We start from the raw sequence: 18,753 nt of genomic DNA on the forward strand, positions 1-18,753 counted from the left end.
TGATATCGCGGGATTTAACCACTTCCTGGGGACAACCTGCTGTCGAGCAACACAAACAGCATCACTTCTAACGGAAAAACGCTGCACTGTTTTGCAACACACGTCCACTTTCTGCAGAATTGTCACATTTTCTTTGCATTTTCACTTTGTTTGCTGTGTAATTTGCCCAATAACTCAGAGAAAGTGGCATGTTTCTGATGGGGCCATACGAGGGCTGCCCGCGGATGTAGGATTATTGCGTCATATTTTAACCCTCAAACGAGACTGTGCTGCCCAATTACATGAAAACCCACAGGTTGCTGTTTCTGTAAAACTTCTACCCCATTTCAAAAAGGTTTCTCTCAAACTGCACAACAACAACAAAAAAACCAGTAGTGAGAATAGATACACTAAGATGCACAGAGTTGTGTGTGGTGGTGTTATAACGCCACCACACACATTGTATAACATCAAATGCTTTGTATTCTGTATGAACCGTCATGTGTTTGATAAAACTGCTACTTCGCCCAAATCATTTACCACAATCACAAAAACCACATGCTTGTAAATGACTCCACGGACCCGAGTTGCTGGCTGGTTTTGGTCGTCTCCATCAGTTTGTTCTGTGTACAGAAGAGCCGCTGGCTCCAGGCTCAGTCTCTGTGCTCTCATCACTTTGATGAACCTGTGATACTTCTGGTTTTTCATCATCATTTTCACTCTTCACAGTGAGAGCAGTGAAAGAGAACTTAGTGATCTCAGCCTCCTCCAGCTGGTGAAGCAGCTCTCCCTGCAGACTGATCCACGGTTCCTCTTTAATGTCCTGCTCAAAGCTCAGATTCCACTCGTGCTGCTCACGGAGAATTTCTTCTTTCATCATCAACAACTGCTGCATGTCTGCAAATAATCAAAAGTGGCAACATTTTGAACACTGCTCATTCAGGTCAGAAGAATAAAAATCAACCGTGTTATTTTGTCACTACACACAGTAGTGTTCAGAATAATAGTAGTGCTATGTGACTAAAAAGATTAATCCAGGTTTTGAGTATATTTCTTATTGTTACATGGGAAACAAGGTACCAGTAGATTCAGTAGAGGCTCACAAATCCAACAAGACCAAGCATTCGTGATATGCACACTCTTAAGGCTATGAAATTGGGCTATTAGTTTAAAAAAAAAGTAGCCCTTTTCTACTTTTTTTTAACTAATAGCCCAATTTTACTATACTATTACTGTTCACAATAATAGCATCTGTTGTTGACACTACAAACTCAAAACTATTCAAACTGCTTTTTTTAGCAATCCTTTGAATCACTAAACTAGTATTTAGTTGTATAACCACAGTTTTTCATGATTTCTTCACATCTGCAAGGTATGGAGTCAACCAACTTGTGGCACCATTCAGCTGTTATTCCACTCCAAGATTCTTTAACAACATTCCACAATTCATTCACATCTCTTGGTTTTGCTTTAGAAACAGCTTTTTTGATGTCACCCCACAAGTTCTCAATTGGATTTAGGTCTGGGGATTGGGCAGGACACTTCAAAACATTAATTTTGTTGGTTTGTAACAAAGATTTTGCTCATTTACTAGTGTGCTTGGGGTCATTGTCTTGTTGAAACACCCATTTCAAGGGCATGTCCTCTTCAGCATAAGGCAACATGACCTCTTCAAGTATTTTGACATATCCAAACTGATCCATGATACCTGATATGCGATATTTAGGCCCAACACCATAGTAGGAGAAACATGCCCATGTCATGATGCTTGCACCACCATGCTTCACTGTCTTCACTGTGAACTGTGGCTTGAATTCAGAGTTTGGGGGTCGTCTCACAAACTGTCTGCGGCCCTTGGACCCAAAAGAACAATTTTACTCTCATCAGGCCACAAAATATTCCTCCATTTCTCTTTAGACCAGTTGATGTGTTCTTTGGCAAATTGTAACCTCTTCTGCACGTCTTTTATTTAACAGAGGGACTTTGCGGGGGATTCTTGCAAATAAATTAGCTTCACACAGGCGTCTTCTAACTGTCACAGCACTTACAGGTAACTCCAGACTGTCTTTGATCATCCTGGAGCTGATCAATGGGTGAACCTTTGCCATTCTGGTTATTCTTCTATCCATTTTGATGGTTGTTTTCCATTTTCTTCCACGCATCTGTTTTTTTTTTGTCCATTTTAAAGCATTGGAGATCATTGTAGATGAACAGCCCATAATGTTTTGCACCTGCGTATAAGTTTTCCCCTCTCCAATCAACTTTTAAATCAAACTACGCTATTCTTCTGAACAATGCCAAACATCCCGTTTTCCTCAGGCTTTCACAGAGAAAAGCATGTTCAACAGGTGCTGGCTTCATCCTTAAATAGGGGACACCTGATTCACACCTGTTTGTTCCACAAAATTGATGAACTCACTGACTGAATGCCACACTACTATTATTGTGAACACCCGCTTTTCTACTTTTTTTTTTTTTTTTTTTACCAATAGCCCAATTTCATAGCCTTAACAGTGTGCATATCATGAATGCTTGGTCTTGTTGGATTTGTGAGAATCTACTGAATCTACTGGTACCTTGTTTCCCATGTAACAATAAGAAATATACACAAAAACTGGATTAATCTTTTTAGTCACATAACACTACTATTATTCTGAACACTACTGTAGGCCCAAGAACCCACTCTCTGAATTCTTAGATGAATTTGGTGAGTTTGTGTCTAATTTGCCAACCTGTGTAGATAACACTGATTATTGGTGACTTAAATATTCATATAAATAAGTCTTCTGACCCCCACTGCAAGTCATTCATGGACTATAGATGAATTAAGGGCCTTTCAGATCGCACAATTGATCAGCTTCAAATAACGGCTCCTTTTGCGTCATGACACACTGGATGTGTCAGACACATTGCCTCAGACACAGCAAGGGGGAGTGGATATTTCTATATCACACTCTGGCGTTTCGAGGGCGCGGACAACAACTCCGACAGTTGGCATCATATGCTGAGAAGACGACGTTCAGTACGGAGACTGCGGGTTCATGAGACTCTCAGCTCGGGGAATTTCAACTTGCGAAGGAGCTCCAGTGTCATGACGACTGCTTCCAGGTCTATTATCACCTGAGCAGGGGGCAGTTTAACCAGCTGCTGGGGAGAGTCGGGCCTCGGATTACCAGGATACAGACAAATTTCAGAGCTCCAATCACTCTGGCGGAGCATTTGGCAAATTTGTCTGCGGTGAGTATGATATTTTAAAAGGTCATTAGTATCAATCAATCAATCAATTTTTTTTATATAGCGCCAAATCACAACAAACAGTTGCCCCAAGGCGCTCCATATTGCAAGGCAAGGCCATACAATAATTAGGTAAAAACCCCAACGGTCAAAACGACCTCCTGTGAGCAAGCACTTGGCTACAGTGGGAAGGAAAAACTCCCTTTTAACAGGAAGAAACCTCCAGCAGAACCAGGCTCAGGGAGGGGCAGTCTTCTGCTGGGACTGGTTGGGGCTGAGGGAGAGAACCAGGAAAAAGACATGCTGTGGAGGGGAGCAGAGATCAATCACTAATGATTAAATGCAGAGTGGTGCATACAGAGCAAAAAGAGAAAGAAACACTCAGTGCATCATGGGAAACACTCAGTGCATCATGGGAACCCCCCAGCAGTCTAAGTCTATAGCAGCATAACTAAGGGATGGTTCAGGGTCACCTGATCCAGCCCTAACTATAAGCTTTAGCAAAAAGGAAAGTTTTAAGCCTAATCTTAAAAGTAGAGAGGGTGTCTGTCTCCCTGATCTGAATTGGGAGCTGGTTCCACAGGAGAGGAGCCTGAAAGCTGAAGGCTCTGCCTCCCATTCTACTCTTACAAACCCTAGGAACTACAAGTAAGCCTGCAGTCTGAGAGCGAAGCGCTCTATTGGGGTGATATGGTACTATGAGGTCCCTAAGATAAGATGGGACCTGATTATTCAAAACCTTATAAGTAAGAAGAAGAATTTTAAATTCTATTCTAGAATTAACAGGAAGCCAATGAAGAGAGGCCAATATGGGTGAGATATGCTCTCTCCTTCTAGTCCCTGTCAGTACTCTAGCTGCAGCATTTTGAATTAACTGAAGGCTTTTCAGGGAACTTTTAGGACAACCTGATAATGAATTACAATAGTCCAGCCTAGAGGAAATAAATGCATGAATTAGTTTTTCAGCATCACTCTGAGACAAGACCTTTCTAATTTTAGAGATATTGCGCAAATGCAAAAAAGCAGTCCTACATATTTGTTTAATATGCGCATTGAATGACATATCCTGATCAAAAATGACTCCAAGATTTCTCACAGTATTACTAGAAGTCAGGGTAATGCCATCCAGAGTAAGGATCTGGTTAGACACCATGTTTCTAAGATTTGTGGGGCCAAGTACAATAATTTTAGTTTTATCTGAGTTTAAAAGCAGGAAATTAGAGGTCATCCATGTCTTTATGTCTGTAAGACAATCCTGCAGTTTAGCTAATTGGTGTGTGTCCTCTGGCTTCATGGATCGATAAAGCTGGGTATCATCTGCGTAACAATGAAAACCTATTTTAAAACATCACCTTACCACAACTCTAAGGTATATTGTCCATATTTGACATTTAGTGCACCTGTTTAATTTCTAAAGCCAATCAAAACTATTGCACCTCTTGACATCCTGCAAGCTATAGGGTTTGGTAGTACGGTAATGAACACTCAACCTTTCTTATGTGGACGGATGGGTCTTGGTCAACTTCGCCTTTTTAGCCTGCACCAAAACAAACATTTTTTTTAAATCCAATAATTAAAACCAAGTCTGACTAAATGCAGTGATAACATATGAGCTGAATATGAGCAGGTTGTACTGACGTAGTTGTCTCGGAACGACCAGTTTGGGTTCAGTTGCGAGTGGCGTTTTTTTTCTTCTTGGGCCATTTCAAAGTACTTGGCTTTTTCTTCCTTTGTCATCGTTTTCCACTGTGGACAGAAGACATCACACTGTCAGCTCACATACACATGCGCACGCACACACACAGGAGGATCCACACTTACCTGCTTTCCCAGAAGCTGGTTGAGACGGGCGCTCTCTGTCACGTTATACCGTGACGTGGCTCGCTCTCTCTCCTCCCGCACGAAGATCATGAAAGCGTTAGCTGGCTTTTTAATGTATTTCGTCTGGAGGCGAGAGTTACCCGCTGGAGCTGAAATGTGAAAAAATGCACTCGTCATTCCATCAGGACTTCTACAGCTGTTCATGCTGCTTCATATTTCTACATTAAGATGACAATGAAAGAGAGGAGGTGCACATAGACGGGGCTCGACACTCCAACATCTATATGGACACGTAGATATGGAGGACTTTTTTATTTCACCGTGTATGATTTCATCATGTGACTTCTGACTCACTTCATTTTTAAGTCATTAAAATGAATCAATCACAAATATTTTGCTGTTCAATGTATGCTTTAGATAATAAAGCCACATGGGGTGTGCAGCCAGTACACTCTTGAGTGCTGGTCGCAAGCCCAGATAAATGAGGAGGGTAGCATCAGGAAGGGCATAAAACAAGCCAACCCAACCATACACAGTACAAATCATATTTCCATACCAGATTGGTCGAGGCCTTGGTTTTCAATGACCATCACCGGTGCCATTGGCCAACAGGGTGCCTGTGGAATCTGGGCTGCTCCTGGGTAAAGAAGAAGAGAACGTCTTCAGAGACAGTACGAGAAGAGGAAAACTAGACAGGTGGAAGTGAGAGTTCGGACTTTGAATGTTGGCAGTATGACGGGTAAAAGGAGGCTGATATGATGGAGAGGAGAAAAGCAGACATATTGTGTGTGTAAGAGACCAAGTGGAAGGGAAGTAAGAGCAGGAGCATCGGTGGTGGGTTCGAGTTGTATCATGGTGAGGATAGGAAGAGAAATTATGTTGGGGCCATTTTAAAGGAAGAGTATGTTAAAAGTGTGTTGGAGGTTAAAAGTGTGTCCAACAGGGTGATGAGTGGGAAGTTGGAAACTGAAGGGGTGATGATGAATATCATCAGTGCATATGCCCCACGGGGGTGTGCCCAAGCATGAAAGAGTGGTGACTGGAGCGGACCACAATGAGGATGCTGGCGAAGGAAACAGAGGTGATGAGGAAGTAATGGGCAGATATGGTATCAAGGACAGGAATGTGGAAGGGCAGATGATAGTTGACTTTGTAAAAAGGATGGAAATGGCTGTGGTGAATACCTACTTAAAGAAAAAGGAGGAGCACAGGCTGACATAACAGTAGAGAAAAGTGCACACAGGTGGACTACATTCTTTGCAGGAGATGCAAGCTAAAAGAAATGAGAGACTGTAAGGTGGTGGCAGGACAGCACATAGATAGACAGCATAGGATGGTGCTTTGTACAATGATTTTAGAGGTAAAGAAGAAGAGAGTGAGAGTTCAACAAAGGATAAGATGGTGGAAGCTGAAGGAGGAAGACTTGTGTAAAATTCAGTGAGTAGGTGAGAGAGGCACTTGATGGAGGGGAAGCAATTTTGGAAAATTGGATGAGTACTGCAAATAGGACAGCAGAAAGAAGACAAGGAGACTTGGTGGTAGAACGAAGATGTCTAGAAAAGCATAATGAGAAAGAAGTTGACAAAACAAACATGGATAGTTGGAGAGATGAAGAAAGACAGGAGTACAAGGAGATGCAGAATAAGATGAAAAGAGGCAAAAACTAAGGAAAAGGCATATTGCGGACTGTAAAAGAAGTTGAATAGTAAGGAAGGAGAAAAGGACTTGTGCTGACTGGCCAGACAAAGGGACAGAGCTGGAAAGGATGTGCAGCAAGTCAGGGTGGTAAAAGATGCAGATGGTAATGTGCTGACAAGGGAGGAGATTGTGTTGAGAAGGTGGAGTGAATGTTTTGAGGAGCTCATGAATGAAGACAATGAGAGAGAGAAAAGGCTGGATGATATGGAGAGAGTAAATCAGGAAGTGCAAGAGATTAGTAAGGATGAAGTGAGGGCAGCTATGAAGAGGAAGGACAGGATTGCATGGCTTCAATCACGGAGAAACTGGGGAGAGCTGACATTTGCATTTTGGTATGCTTATGCATTTTGGGTCAAGGGTGAACGGTGCAAAAATGTAAAGTTGAAAGGACTTTACTTTAACAGTGAACAAAGGACATTGTGCTGCAATGCACCATGGGGTTCCGGACTTTGGGGTTTTAAATGTTATTGTGGTTCATGTTATTTTAACAGTTATGTGATATAGATTTTTTGTGTTTTTGTAGTTCAGTTGGTTTAGTCACTTAAGTGTCATGTTGCCATTACCATGAGTGGGAAGTGTAGCGCATTTGATATCTTCCGCCTCTGTCTGTCTGTAGGTGTGTAAAAACAAAAGCACCTGCTTGGGGCAGAATGCAGAAAACACAAAAAGCTCTGGCTCGGCTTTTGTTCTTCCGCACAGCTCGCCACAATACATTAAAAGCTAAGTGGTGTCTGTGTATACGTATGCGCGAGTGTACACGTTAAGCTGCTTTTATTAATTAATTACACATTGCCAATATAATGATTTACTTCACTGAAACGTTTTGCACAGCATTATATCAAAGCAGAAAACCTGGTTCTGGTCATAGCTTCAAAAGCTCCTCCTGTTTAAATCCAGCTGACTGCACTGAAATAGTCAGTTTCTTCTTCCTTGTGAAGATAAAACATCCATAATTTTCCCGACAGAATCTCACTGACTGACTGTCACTGTCTGTCAACATGTGAAGGCAGTTTGATCCATTTATCTCCTGTTCACATCCAGAAGCACTGCACACGCTCAGTCTGTTTGTCCACTTATTCCATCAGAGCCCGGTCTTAACCTTTATTTTCCTGGAACATTGCTTGTTTCTTGCACAAAGGTCTTTCAAAATAAGAGCATGTTTCAACATAAAATGACCAGGGCAAACTGATGACATCACGTCAAATGCGGAGGAGATGAAAAAACAAAACAAAAATTGTGAAAACTCATTGCTTTATACAATGTGTTGGGGAGAGGAAGGGTGTCACGAAATTAATGTATTTTAGGTAAGCTTTTAATAATAAATTTTTTTAACCAACTTTTCTAGGTCACATTAATAGATTCTTACCGTCCATCGACTTGGAAGTCCTGGGCTTGCCCTTCTTGCTCTTTTTACCCTGCACCAAAAACACACTTTCTATGTGCTGTCAACTTGTAAAAAGAACTCAATCTGATCATGACCTCATTAACTGTAATGCAGTGATGATAACATGCAGCATGTGTGAGTTGAAAATAAGCAGGTTGTACTAACATAGTTTTCTTTAGGTGACCAGTTGGGGTAGAGCTGGTAGTGGAGGCGTCTCTCTTTTTCAGCCATTCGAAGGTATTTGGACTTTTCCTGCATGCTCAGAGATTTCCACTGTACACAGATGACATCAGTTAAAACATGCATGCATACAGGATACACACTTGAATTGTCACACTCATCTGGTCAAAAGTCCTATTGTGATTATTGTTGGAAATACTGCGATGGCCATATGGTAAGTCAGCACATTCCCAATCATGTTTTGATTGGGAGAATGCATTTGGTAAATGGACAGTCTTGAAATACTACAGTCAGATAAGTATGTATTTGTTGCCTCTGCGCACAAACTACTATGGAGTTAAAATAAAACAAGATGGTTAAGCAAAAATATTACATTAACCACTTAGGCATTAGAATCCCTTTTATACCATTTTCACCATTTTCCACCATTTTCAGAGCCCATAAAGTCTGATTTCATGCAAATCATCACTTTTATAGCCAGTTTTGAGAGAAGTCAGACGATGGCTTAGTCATTAATAAACATACATACAATATATTAATATATCGTGAATAAATCTGGATTAAGCTGTTCTGAAAAACTGAGTGACTGTGCAAGAAGAAGCCAAGTGAAGGAAGCCACCAAAGACAGCCATGACAACTCAAAAGGAGGAATCTGTTGCTGTGTTTGCAGTCCACAGTGCTGTAAATGGCTGAAGTGATACATTTCTAAAGTGACTGTGCAAGAAGAAGCCAAGTGAGGGAAGCCACCAAAGACAGCCATGACAACTCAAAAGGAGGAATCTGTTGCTGTGTTTGCAGTCCACAGTGCTGTAAATGGCTGAAGTGATACATTTCTAAACATTACACACACAAGAACATTTTGATTGTTTCACTTGGGCGTGGCATAAGCATGCAAAATTACAAAGTGACACTGTCCAAATACTAGTGGACCTGCTTGTATTTCTCTACGTAACCATGCTGAATGTGCAAAACCACTACAAACTGTTTATCAAATTCATTTATTGTATGAAATAAATTAGGCTTGTTTGTGCAATGCAGAAATTTTCATTTTGCATATCCTAGTATTTTGGAATAGATTGACAAGGCTGGGTTATTTAGTGGTGTTCTTTTTAATAATTTGATGTGAAATTGAAGCATTTATAGTCTATTTCTGTAGCACATTTTCTGAAGCATAAACTGCACTGGTGTATCAGTTGTCTTGAAAGAGGAAATCCCATATATAAAATGCACCAGAGTATAGCTTACTTAGTACACGGTGCATCCAGAAAGTATTCACAGTGCTTCACGTTTTCCACATTTTATGTTACAACCTTATTCAAAAATAGAGTAAATTCATCCCCCCCAAAAAAAATTCTACTCACAACACCCCATAATGACAACATAAAAATTTTCGAGGTGGCTGCCCGTCTAAACTGAGTGATTGGTGGAGAAGGGCCTTAGTCAGGGAGGTGACCAAGTATCTGATGGTCATTCTCTCAGAGCCCGAGCATTCCTCTGTGGACAGAGAACCTTCCAGAAGGACAACCATCACTGCAGCAATTCACCAATCAGACCATACAGGATCATGCACACTTACCTGCTTACTGATAATCTGACTGACGGTGCTGCTGTCTGTCACGTTATACATGGAGCTGATCAACGGTCTTTTCTCCCTGTTGAACAAAATGTACGCATTGGGCGGCTTCTTAATGTCAGATTGGACTCCGCCTGGTCTGTCCTCTTCCGTGTTACAGATGGACGTCTCTGTCTGAGGTCTGTTCTCAGATTCCAACACTACCCCAGGCTGTGTGTCTTGAAATGGTTTTTCTAATGGTGCACATGCAAAACAAACTTGAAAAGCTCACAGGCTGTTTGTGATTGTTAAAAGAGGTATGATTTAGAGTTCAAGATATTGCATTTAAATGAGAATTTTCTTAGCCACACAAATATTTTACCTTGCACATAGTTGGATGTCGCAGGCTTGACCCGCTTCTTCTTTCTACCCTGCAACAACATAAACACATTAAGACTTTAAAAGGTGCTGTTAACTAACAAAAAGAAGTCTTGCTTTTATGAATTCAGTATCTCGAATGAAGTGATGACAATGTGCAATATCTGGAAGCTGAACATGAGCGGGTTATACTAACGTAGTTGTCACTGGCTGACCAGTTGGGATACAGCTTGGAGTGAAGGATTTTTTCTTCTTCAGCCAGGTTGTAGTATTTTGCCTGTTCCTCCTCAGTGAGATTTTTCCACTGGGGACAGATGACATCACACTGTCAGTTACACACAGACAGACATATCAAGGAGTAGGGCTGCGCGGTATATCCGGTGTAACCACTACATGGTATAATTTTGGCCGACAGTAGAGATTTGGACTCCACCGTCTAATCGCGATATGACCTGCAGAGTTTTTCGATCCAGGAAAACTCTGTGTGTAAACCACTGTTGGGGGGGGAGTTGGTCTTCCGAGCTGAGGCGTGACGATTCTCACATGCCTGAATGTCTTCTGCACTTGAGAAAGCGCCACATTAAATAACGCAAGGATTTTTTTAAAACCAGATTACAAAAATAAAATCAGCAGGTAATGATTAATGATGATTTACCCAGACTGACTTCAAATACGAGTAAATTGAGTATTTTTATTAATTTTATTGGTTTCGTGTTGAGTTTTGTAAATGTGGGAACGCGCTCTGTGACAGTCCTGAAGACAGTTCACATATTCAGAGCCGGTGTGCCATCTAGTGTTCAAGAGATAAAATTTCAGCCACTGACCCAACAATAAATAATTTAATTCTTTCACTAAAACATGAAATCTAAGCTTGCATCTTCGATGTACCTTCTGGCAAATTGTAGCTGTAGTTTTGAGATCTGCACACTAAATCTTCTCAAATTTACATTATATCTGTTTTTGTTGTCATTTATTTATTTACCAATTTACCTTTGCTAAGGAACCCATTCCAAAATGCATTATAATTTTTACAGTTAAGTTTATACCACCATATATACAGTCACCGTGAAGGGATTCAATTTATACAATGATATGAATTTTAGGTCATATCGCCCAGCCCTATCAAGAAATCTACACTTTCAAGGTCATCACTTACCAGGTCTCCAAGAATGTTATTCAGAATCGCGCAGTCTCTCACTCCATACTTTTCCATGACGTGCTTTCTCTTCTCACGCATGAACACCATGAAAGCATTGAGTGGTCTTTTAACATATGGCACAGATGTATTTGGCCTCTGCTGCTTCATTTTAAGTTGGCACTTCCTGCAGCGAAAAAAGAGCTTGTATTACGGGCGAGTTGGGTGGTGTTCATGCTGGTTGGTCAGTAAATTCAGAAAAGATTTTGATCATCTAGTGCAAGCCCAGGTGTCTTCAAAGAGATTCATTTCCATCCGCCAGAGTCTTGCCATGCCGCCAAATTATCCAGAAAGTTACAGATACAAAGTGTCATGTGGTGAACCTTCCCTCAATGCCTATCTGCTTGTGGATGGTCACCCTGTCTTCACAGTTCATCGGCTGCTAGATGTTTGGCACTGGGGTCTCCAGTACTTGCAGCATTATGTATCTGAGAAATGTTCTAGGGTTCTCCACTACCTGATCCTGGATCCTTCACTTTCAAAATGGCCACCCAGATGAACCTGGTGGCTCCCACTGTCAGTGGAGCTGCTGAGTGCAAACACATGTAGTAGTTGGGACACCTGCTACTCACCAACCTGAGTTTACCAAACCTGTTTTTTTCCCCACTTCAGTTAGACCAGATTATCCCATTCCTCTGCGCGGTACACTTGGCCTTCATGTTCCCAGACCTGCTAGTCCACTGTTATCAGTTACCAACCAACACCAGCTCCACTGGCTTCCACCTGGCTCTCCTTGCAGACCTCTAGCACCTCTCCCTTCAATAGTTGCTACTATGTCCATACATTTACAAATAAGCTTTTATCTTTCAATTTACTGCCTCACTGCAATTCAACTCCATCCTGTTTGCTCCAGTTCATAACACTGATGACACCATCCATAGATTTTCATACATCTGATAACACATATAAATGTTTGAAAAGACAAGGTTCAAATTGACTTTACTATGTGTTCCATAATTAGCCTTTTGACCTGTCATTCTTCATGGACAGTTTGCTGGATTGAAGTTCAGATTTACAGTAGTGTTCAGAATAATAGTGCTATGTGACTAAAAAGATTAATCCAGGTTTTGAGTATATTTCTTATTGTTACATGGGAAACAAGGTACCAGTAGATTCTCACAAATCCAACAAGACCAAGCATTCATGATATGCACACTCATAAGGCTATGAAATTGGGCTATTAATAAAAAAAAGTAGTAAAGGGGTGTTCACAATAATAGTAGCATCTGCGGTTGACGCTACAAACCAAAACTATTATGTTCAAACTGCTTTTTAAGCAATCCTGTGAATCACTAAACTAGTATTTAGTTGTATAACCATAGTTTTACATGATTTCTTCACATCTGCGAGGCATTCATTTTGTGGGTTTGGAACCAAGATTTTGCTCATTTACTAGTGTGCTTGGGGTCACTGTCTTGTTGAAACACCCATTTCAAGGGCATGTCCTCTTCAGCATAAGGCAACATGACTTCAAGTATTTTGACATATCCAAACTGATCCATGATACCTGGTATGCGATATATAGGTGATATATTTTTTATGATCAGCACTTCAACATTTGGTACTTTAGCAATAGTGTTGAGTTTGTGTTATTTTGTTTGTGTTGTTATGTTAATTTCTTTATTGTAGTGTTTGTCTTGTAATGTGTTATGTTGTGTTGTACTGTATTGTATTATATTGTATTCTTTGTTATGGGTCATGTACATTTATTTATTGATTGATTGATTTATTTTATGTCATTGTACAGCGCTTTGGTCAACTTTGTTGTTTTTAAATGTGCTCTATAAATAAACTGGATTGGATGTATGTTTTGTGTTGGTGGTAATTTTACCCCATGGGACTGCGGATAGAAAATAGCCTTGAGCTAAATCTGGCATTTTTACAGTACTTGTTTTCTGTTCATTAATATGCACTGTCCCATTCACATAAATTAATAAATGAAATGAAACACCATAGTAGGAGAAACATGCCCATATCATGATGCTTGCACCACCATGCTTCACTGTCTTCACTGTGAACTGTGGCTTGAATTCAGAGTTTGGGGGTCGTCTCACAAACTGTCTGCGGCCCTTGGACCCAAAAACAACAATTTTACTCTCATCAGTCCACAAAATATTCCTCCATTTCTCTTTAGGCCAGTTGATGTGTTCTTTGGCAAATTGTAATCTCTTCTGCACATGTCTTTTATTTAACAGAGGGACTTTGCGGGGGATTCTTGAAATAAATTAGCTTCACACAGGCATCTTCTAACTGTCACAGCACTTGCAGGTAACTCCAGACTGTCTTTGATCATCCTGGAGCTGACCACTGGGTGAGCCTTTGCCATTCTGGTTATTCTTCTATCCATTTTGATGGTTGCTTTCCATTTTCTTCCACGCATCTCTGTTTTTTGTCCATTTTAAAGCATTGGAGATCATTGTAGATGAACAGCCTATAATTTTTTGCACCTGCATATAAGTTTTCCCCTCTCCAATCAACTTTTTAATCAAACTACACTGTTCTTCTGAACAATGTCTTGAACGTCCCATTTTCCTCAGGCTTTCAAAGAGAAAAGCATGTTCAACAGGTGCTGGCTTCATCCTTAAATAGGGGACACCTGATTCACACCTGTTTGTTCCACAAAATTGACAAACTCACTGACTGAATGCCCCACTACTATTATTGTGAACACCCAAACACACGAATGCTTGGTCTTGTTGGATTTGTGAGAATCTACTGGTACCTTGTTTCCCATGTAACAATAAGAAATATACTCAAAACCTGGATTAATCTTTTTAGTCACATAGCACTACTATTATTCTGAACACTACTGTAAGCCCAGAAGAATGTTTTCCATCCTGATTGTGGTTGTGAAGATGCACAGAGGTTGAAGTGTGAATAATGGTAACGCAGTGATGTGAAAGCTGAGCTCTCCCATGGGCAACAGTCATGGAACTCTAAAGATCCTCATCTCACCTCCAAGTTCTGGTCTGGGTCTCCTGGTCCCCACACAAACTGGTTTCAAAGGGTCCTTCCTCTCTGTGCGCAGGCTGATCCGTAGAATCCACACCTTCACACAAACAACAACAACATGCTGTCACACAGAATTTCCCATCATGCCCCTGTGCCACATGACAAGCTTATCTGTTGACTGATGCCTCATTTTAATATTTATGAGGTTGAAACTTTAAATGATCTAGACCACAATGAACATATTGTTATGGACAGTAATACCAGAAATATAGAAATCTGGGCTGTTTTGCCACAGGAAGATAAGAATATTAAGCATGCTGTAGCCATAGAGATAAACACTAGTGCAGAAATCATTATTTATTAAAGCATCCAGGCATATGTAGCCCAGGCCGCCAACATAGGCCAGGTATTGAATGAAGTTCCACAAGCATGCTCATTACCTACACCACAAAGGCAGCAGAAATGTTTGGGAAGGGAAGTCCCGTCTATGAACTGTAGCTATTTAAGGACCCATTAAAAAAATAAATAAAATATTATCTTTGACATCAGAAAAAAAAAAGTGGTGAGAGTGGGCAGATTTTTTTCATTATTTTTTTTCCTAGAAACGTGTATACCGAGCGAGCAGGGTTCTAGTAACTGTGGGTGGCACTGCCCGGTGTCGCAGACCAAATGTTTTGAGATGAAATAATGCTGAATTTATGTGGAAATAATTGTTGTACAAAAGCTTCAGATATCTGTCGCGGAGATAGATGATGACTGGAGTGCAGTTTGAAGCAGAAATGAGGTGTTAATCAGTGAACCGCGGCTGATGACGCATGCATAGTGAAGGCAGGTGGACCGATTTTTAGGGGGGACCGTTCAGTCTGAGACACCAGTACTGCAAATTTCCGCCCGGCTTTCAGGTTCAAGAGAGAGAGAGAGAGAGAGAGAGAGAGAGAGAGAGAGAAAACTCATATTCACATGAAAAGTTAAGTTTTCATTGGAGCCGTTTACCGTTTGTGTGAACAGTGTACTTTAGCGGGCCATGCCCGTTAAATGGTAAGAAATAATCATCTTCACCACACAGCCTCAGTGAAACAGGAAAGTGTGGAAAAACTGATTCAGAAAGTTTTTCATTCAGGTTTCATCTTTAAAAGAGCAGGTTTGACAATCAAATCAGTCCAGGTTCAGCTCTTGTTTAAACAATTAGGGGTTGTATTGTAAAAAGAAATGGAAAAAAGTAATTCAATCCCACTCAAAAATGTTGGGGAAAAAAAAAGTTGTCAAGATGACAGAAAAAGATTAAAAGGTACTGTGCCATTTTTTGAAGCGTTCAAATGCTATATCTATCAAATATTAATGCTTTAAACTTCATAGATAATTGGCAAAGCTTCTGGGGAAAACCTGGTCTTGTTAGGAGAGACGGCATCCATCCCACTTTGGATGGAGCAGCTCTTATTTCTAGAAATCTGGCCAATTTTCTTAAATCCTCCAAACTGACTATCCAGGGTTGGGACCAGGAAGCAGAGTTGTAGTCTTACAGACCTCTCTGCAGCTTCTCTCCCCCTGCCATCCCCTCATTACCCCATCCCCGTAGAGACGGTGCCTGCTCCCAGACCACCAATAACCAGCAAAAATCTATTTAAGCATAAAAATTCAAAAAAGAAAAAATATAGCACCTTCAACTGCACCACAGACTAAAACAGTTAAATGTGGTCTATTAAACATTAGGTATCTCTCTTCTAAGTCCCTGTTAGTAAATGATATAATAATTGATCAATCAATCAATCAATTTTTTTTATATAGCACCAAATCACAACAAACAGTTGCCCCAAGGCGCTTTATATTGTAAGGCAAGGCCATACAATAATTATGTAAAACCCCAACGGTCAAAACGACCCCCTGTGAGCAAGCACTTGGCTACAGTGGGAAGGAAAAACTCCCTTTTAACAGGAAGAAACCTCCAGCAGAACCAGGCTCAGGGAGGGGCAGTCTTCTGCTGGGACTGGTTGGGGCTGAGGGAGAGAACCAGGAAAAAGACATGCTGTGGAGGGGAGCAGAGATCGATCACTAATGATTAAATGCAGAGTGGTGCATACAGAGCAAAAAGAGAAAGAAACAGTGCATCATGGGAACCCCCCAGCAGTCTACGTCTATAGCAGCATAACTAAGGGATGGTTCAGGGTCACCTGATCCAGCCCTAACTATAAGCTTTAGCAAAAAGGAAAGTTTTAAGCCTAATCTTAAAGTAGAGAGGGTGTCTGTCTCCCTGATCTGAATTGGGAGCTGGTTCCACAGGAGAGGAGCCTGAAAGCTGAAGGCTCTGCCTCCCATTCTACTCTTACAAACCCTAGGAACTACAAGTAAGCCTGCAGTCTGAGAGCGAAGCGCTCTATTGGGGTGATATGGTACTACGAGGTCCCTAAGATAAGATGGGACCTGATTATTCAAAACCTTATAAGTAAGAAGAAGAATTTTAAATTCTATTCTAGAATTAACAGGAAGCCAATGAAGAGAGGCCAATATGGGTGAGATATGCTCTCTCCTTCCAGTCCCCGTCAGTACTCTAGCTGCAGCATTTTGAATTAACTGAAGGCTTTTTAGGGAACTTTTAGGACAACCTGATAATAATGAATTACAATAGTCCAGCCTAGAGGAAATAAATGCATGAATTAGTTTTTCAGCATCACTCTGAGACAAGACCTTTCTAATTTTAGAGATATTGCGTAAATGCAAAAAAGCAGTCCTACATATTTGTTTAATATGCGCTTTGAATGACATATCCTGATCAAAAATGACTCCAAGATTTCTCACAGTATTACTAGAGGTCAGGGTAATGCCATCCAGAGTAAGGATCTGGTTAGACACCATGTTTCTAAGATTTGTGGGGCCAAGTACAATAACTTCAGTTTTATCTGAGTTTAAAAGCAGGAATTAGAGGTCATCCATGTCTTTATGTCTGTAAGACAATCCTGCAGTTTAGCTAATTGGTGTGTGTCCTCTGGCTTCATGGATAGATAAAGCTGGGTATCATCTGCGTAACAATGAAAATTTAAGCAATACCGTCTAATAATACTGCCTAAGGGAAGCATATATAAAGTGAATAAAATTGGTCCTAGCACAGAACCTTGTGGAACTCCATAATTAACTTTAGTCTGTGAAGAAGATTCCCCATTTACATGAACAAATTGTAATCTATTAGACAAATATGATTCAAACCACCGCAGCGCAGTGCCTTTAATACCTATGGCATGCTCTAATCTCTGTAATAAAATTTTATGGTCAACAGTATCAAAAGCAGCACTGAGGTCTAACAGAACAAGCACAGAGATGAGTCCACTGTCCGAGGCCATAAGATCATTTGTAACCTTCACTAATGCTGTTTCTGTACTATGATGAATTCTAAAATTCTAATTGATCAACATATTGATTTATTCTGCCTTACAGAAACCTGGTTACAACAGGATGAATATGTTAGTTTAAATGAGTCAACACCCCCGAGTCACACTAACTGCCAGAATGCTCGTAGCACGGGCCGAGGCGGAGGATTAGCAGCCACCTTCCATTCCAGCTTATTAATTAATCAAAAACCCAGACAGAGCTTTAATTCATTTGAAAGCTTGACTCTTAGTCTTGTCCATCCAAATTGGAAGTCCCAAAAACCAGTTTTATTTGTTGTTATCTATCGTCCTCCTGGTCGTTACTGTGAGTTTGTCTGTGAATTTTCAGACCTTTTGTCTGACTTAGTGCTTAGCTCAGATAAGATAATTATAGTGGGCGATTTTAACATCCACACAGATGCTGAGAATGACAGCCTCAACACTGCATTTAACCTATTATTAGACTCAATTGGCTTTGCTCAAAATGTAAATGAGTCCACCCACCACTTTAATCATATCTTAGATCTTGTTCTGACTTATGGTATGGAAATTGAAGACTTAACAGTATTCCCTGAAAACTCCCTTCTGTCTGATCATTTCTTAATAACATTTACATTTACTTTGATGGACTACCCAGCAGTGGGGAATAAGTTTCATTACACTAGAAGTCTTTCAGAAAGCGCTGTAACTAGGTTTAAGGATATGATTCCTTCTTTATGTTCTCTAATGCCATATACCAACACAGTGCAGAGTAGCTACCTAAACTCTGTAAGTGAGATAGAGTATCTCGTCAATAGTTTTACATCCTCATTGAAGACAACTTTGGATGCTGTAGCTCCTCTGAAAAAGAGAGCTTTAAATCAGAAGTGCCTGACTCCGTGGTATAACTCTCAAACTCGCAGCTTAAAGCAGATAACCCGTAAGTTGGAGAGGAAATGGTGTCTCACTAATTTAGAAGATCTTCACTTAGCCTGGAAAAAGAGTCTGTTGCTCTATAAAAAAGCCCTCCGTAAAGCTAGGA

At 40.6% G+C, this 18,753-nt stretch overlaps 1 protein-coding gene across 1 annotated transcript in view; it reads right to left on the reverse strand.

Moving 5' to 3' along the window:
• Positions 1–654: 654 nt before the first annotated feature.
• The window catches only part of LOC117504829, a 252,950-nt gene continuing 234,851 nt past the window's right edge, over positions 655–18,753 (reverse strand). The window contains exons 8-19 of the mRNA XM_034164370.1: positions 14,377–14,470; positions 11,383–11,548; positions 10,423–10,530; positions 10,231–10,279; positions 9,873–10,102; positions 8,282–8,389; positions 8,099–8,147; positions 5,591–5,671; positions 5,035–5,183; positions 4,852–4,959; positions 4,704–4,750; positions 655–876 (exon numbers count right to left, since the gene is read on the reverse strand). Of these exons, the coding sequence (XP_034020261.1) occupies positions 4,709–4,750; positions 4,852–4,959; positions 5,035–5,183; positions 5,591–5,671; positions 8,099–8,147; positions 8,282–8,389; positions 9,873–10,102; positions 10,231–10,279; positions 10,423–10,530; positions 11,383–11,548; positions 14,377–14,470 (1,184 nt within the window). The 3' untranslated portion in view covers positions 655–876; positions 4,704–4,708. The remainder of the gene's footprint in view (positions 877–4,703; positions 4,751–4,851; positions 4,960–5,034; positions 5,184–5,590; positions 5,672–8,098; positions 8,148–8,281; positions 8,390–9,872; positions 10,103–10,230; positions 10,280–10,422; positions 10,531–11,382; positions 11,549–14,376; positions 14,471–18,753) is intronic.

This window comes from Thalassophryne amazonica, chromosome 23 (assembly GCF_902500255.1).
Source record: "Thalassophryne amazonica chromosome 23, fThaAma1.1, whole genome shotgun sequence".
In the NCBI taxonomy this organism is placed as follows: Eukaryota; Metazoa; Chordata; class Actinopteri; order Batrachoidiformes; family Batrachoididae; genus Thalassophryne; species Thalassophryne amazonica.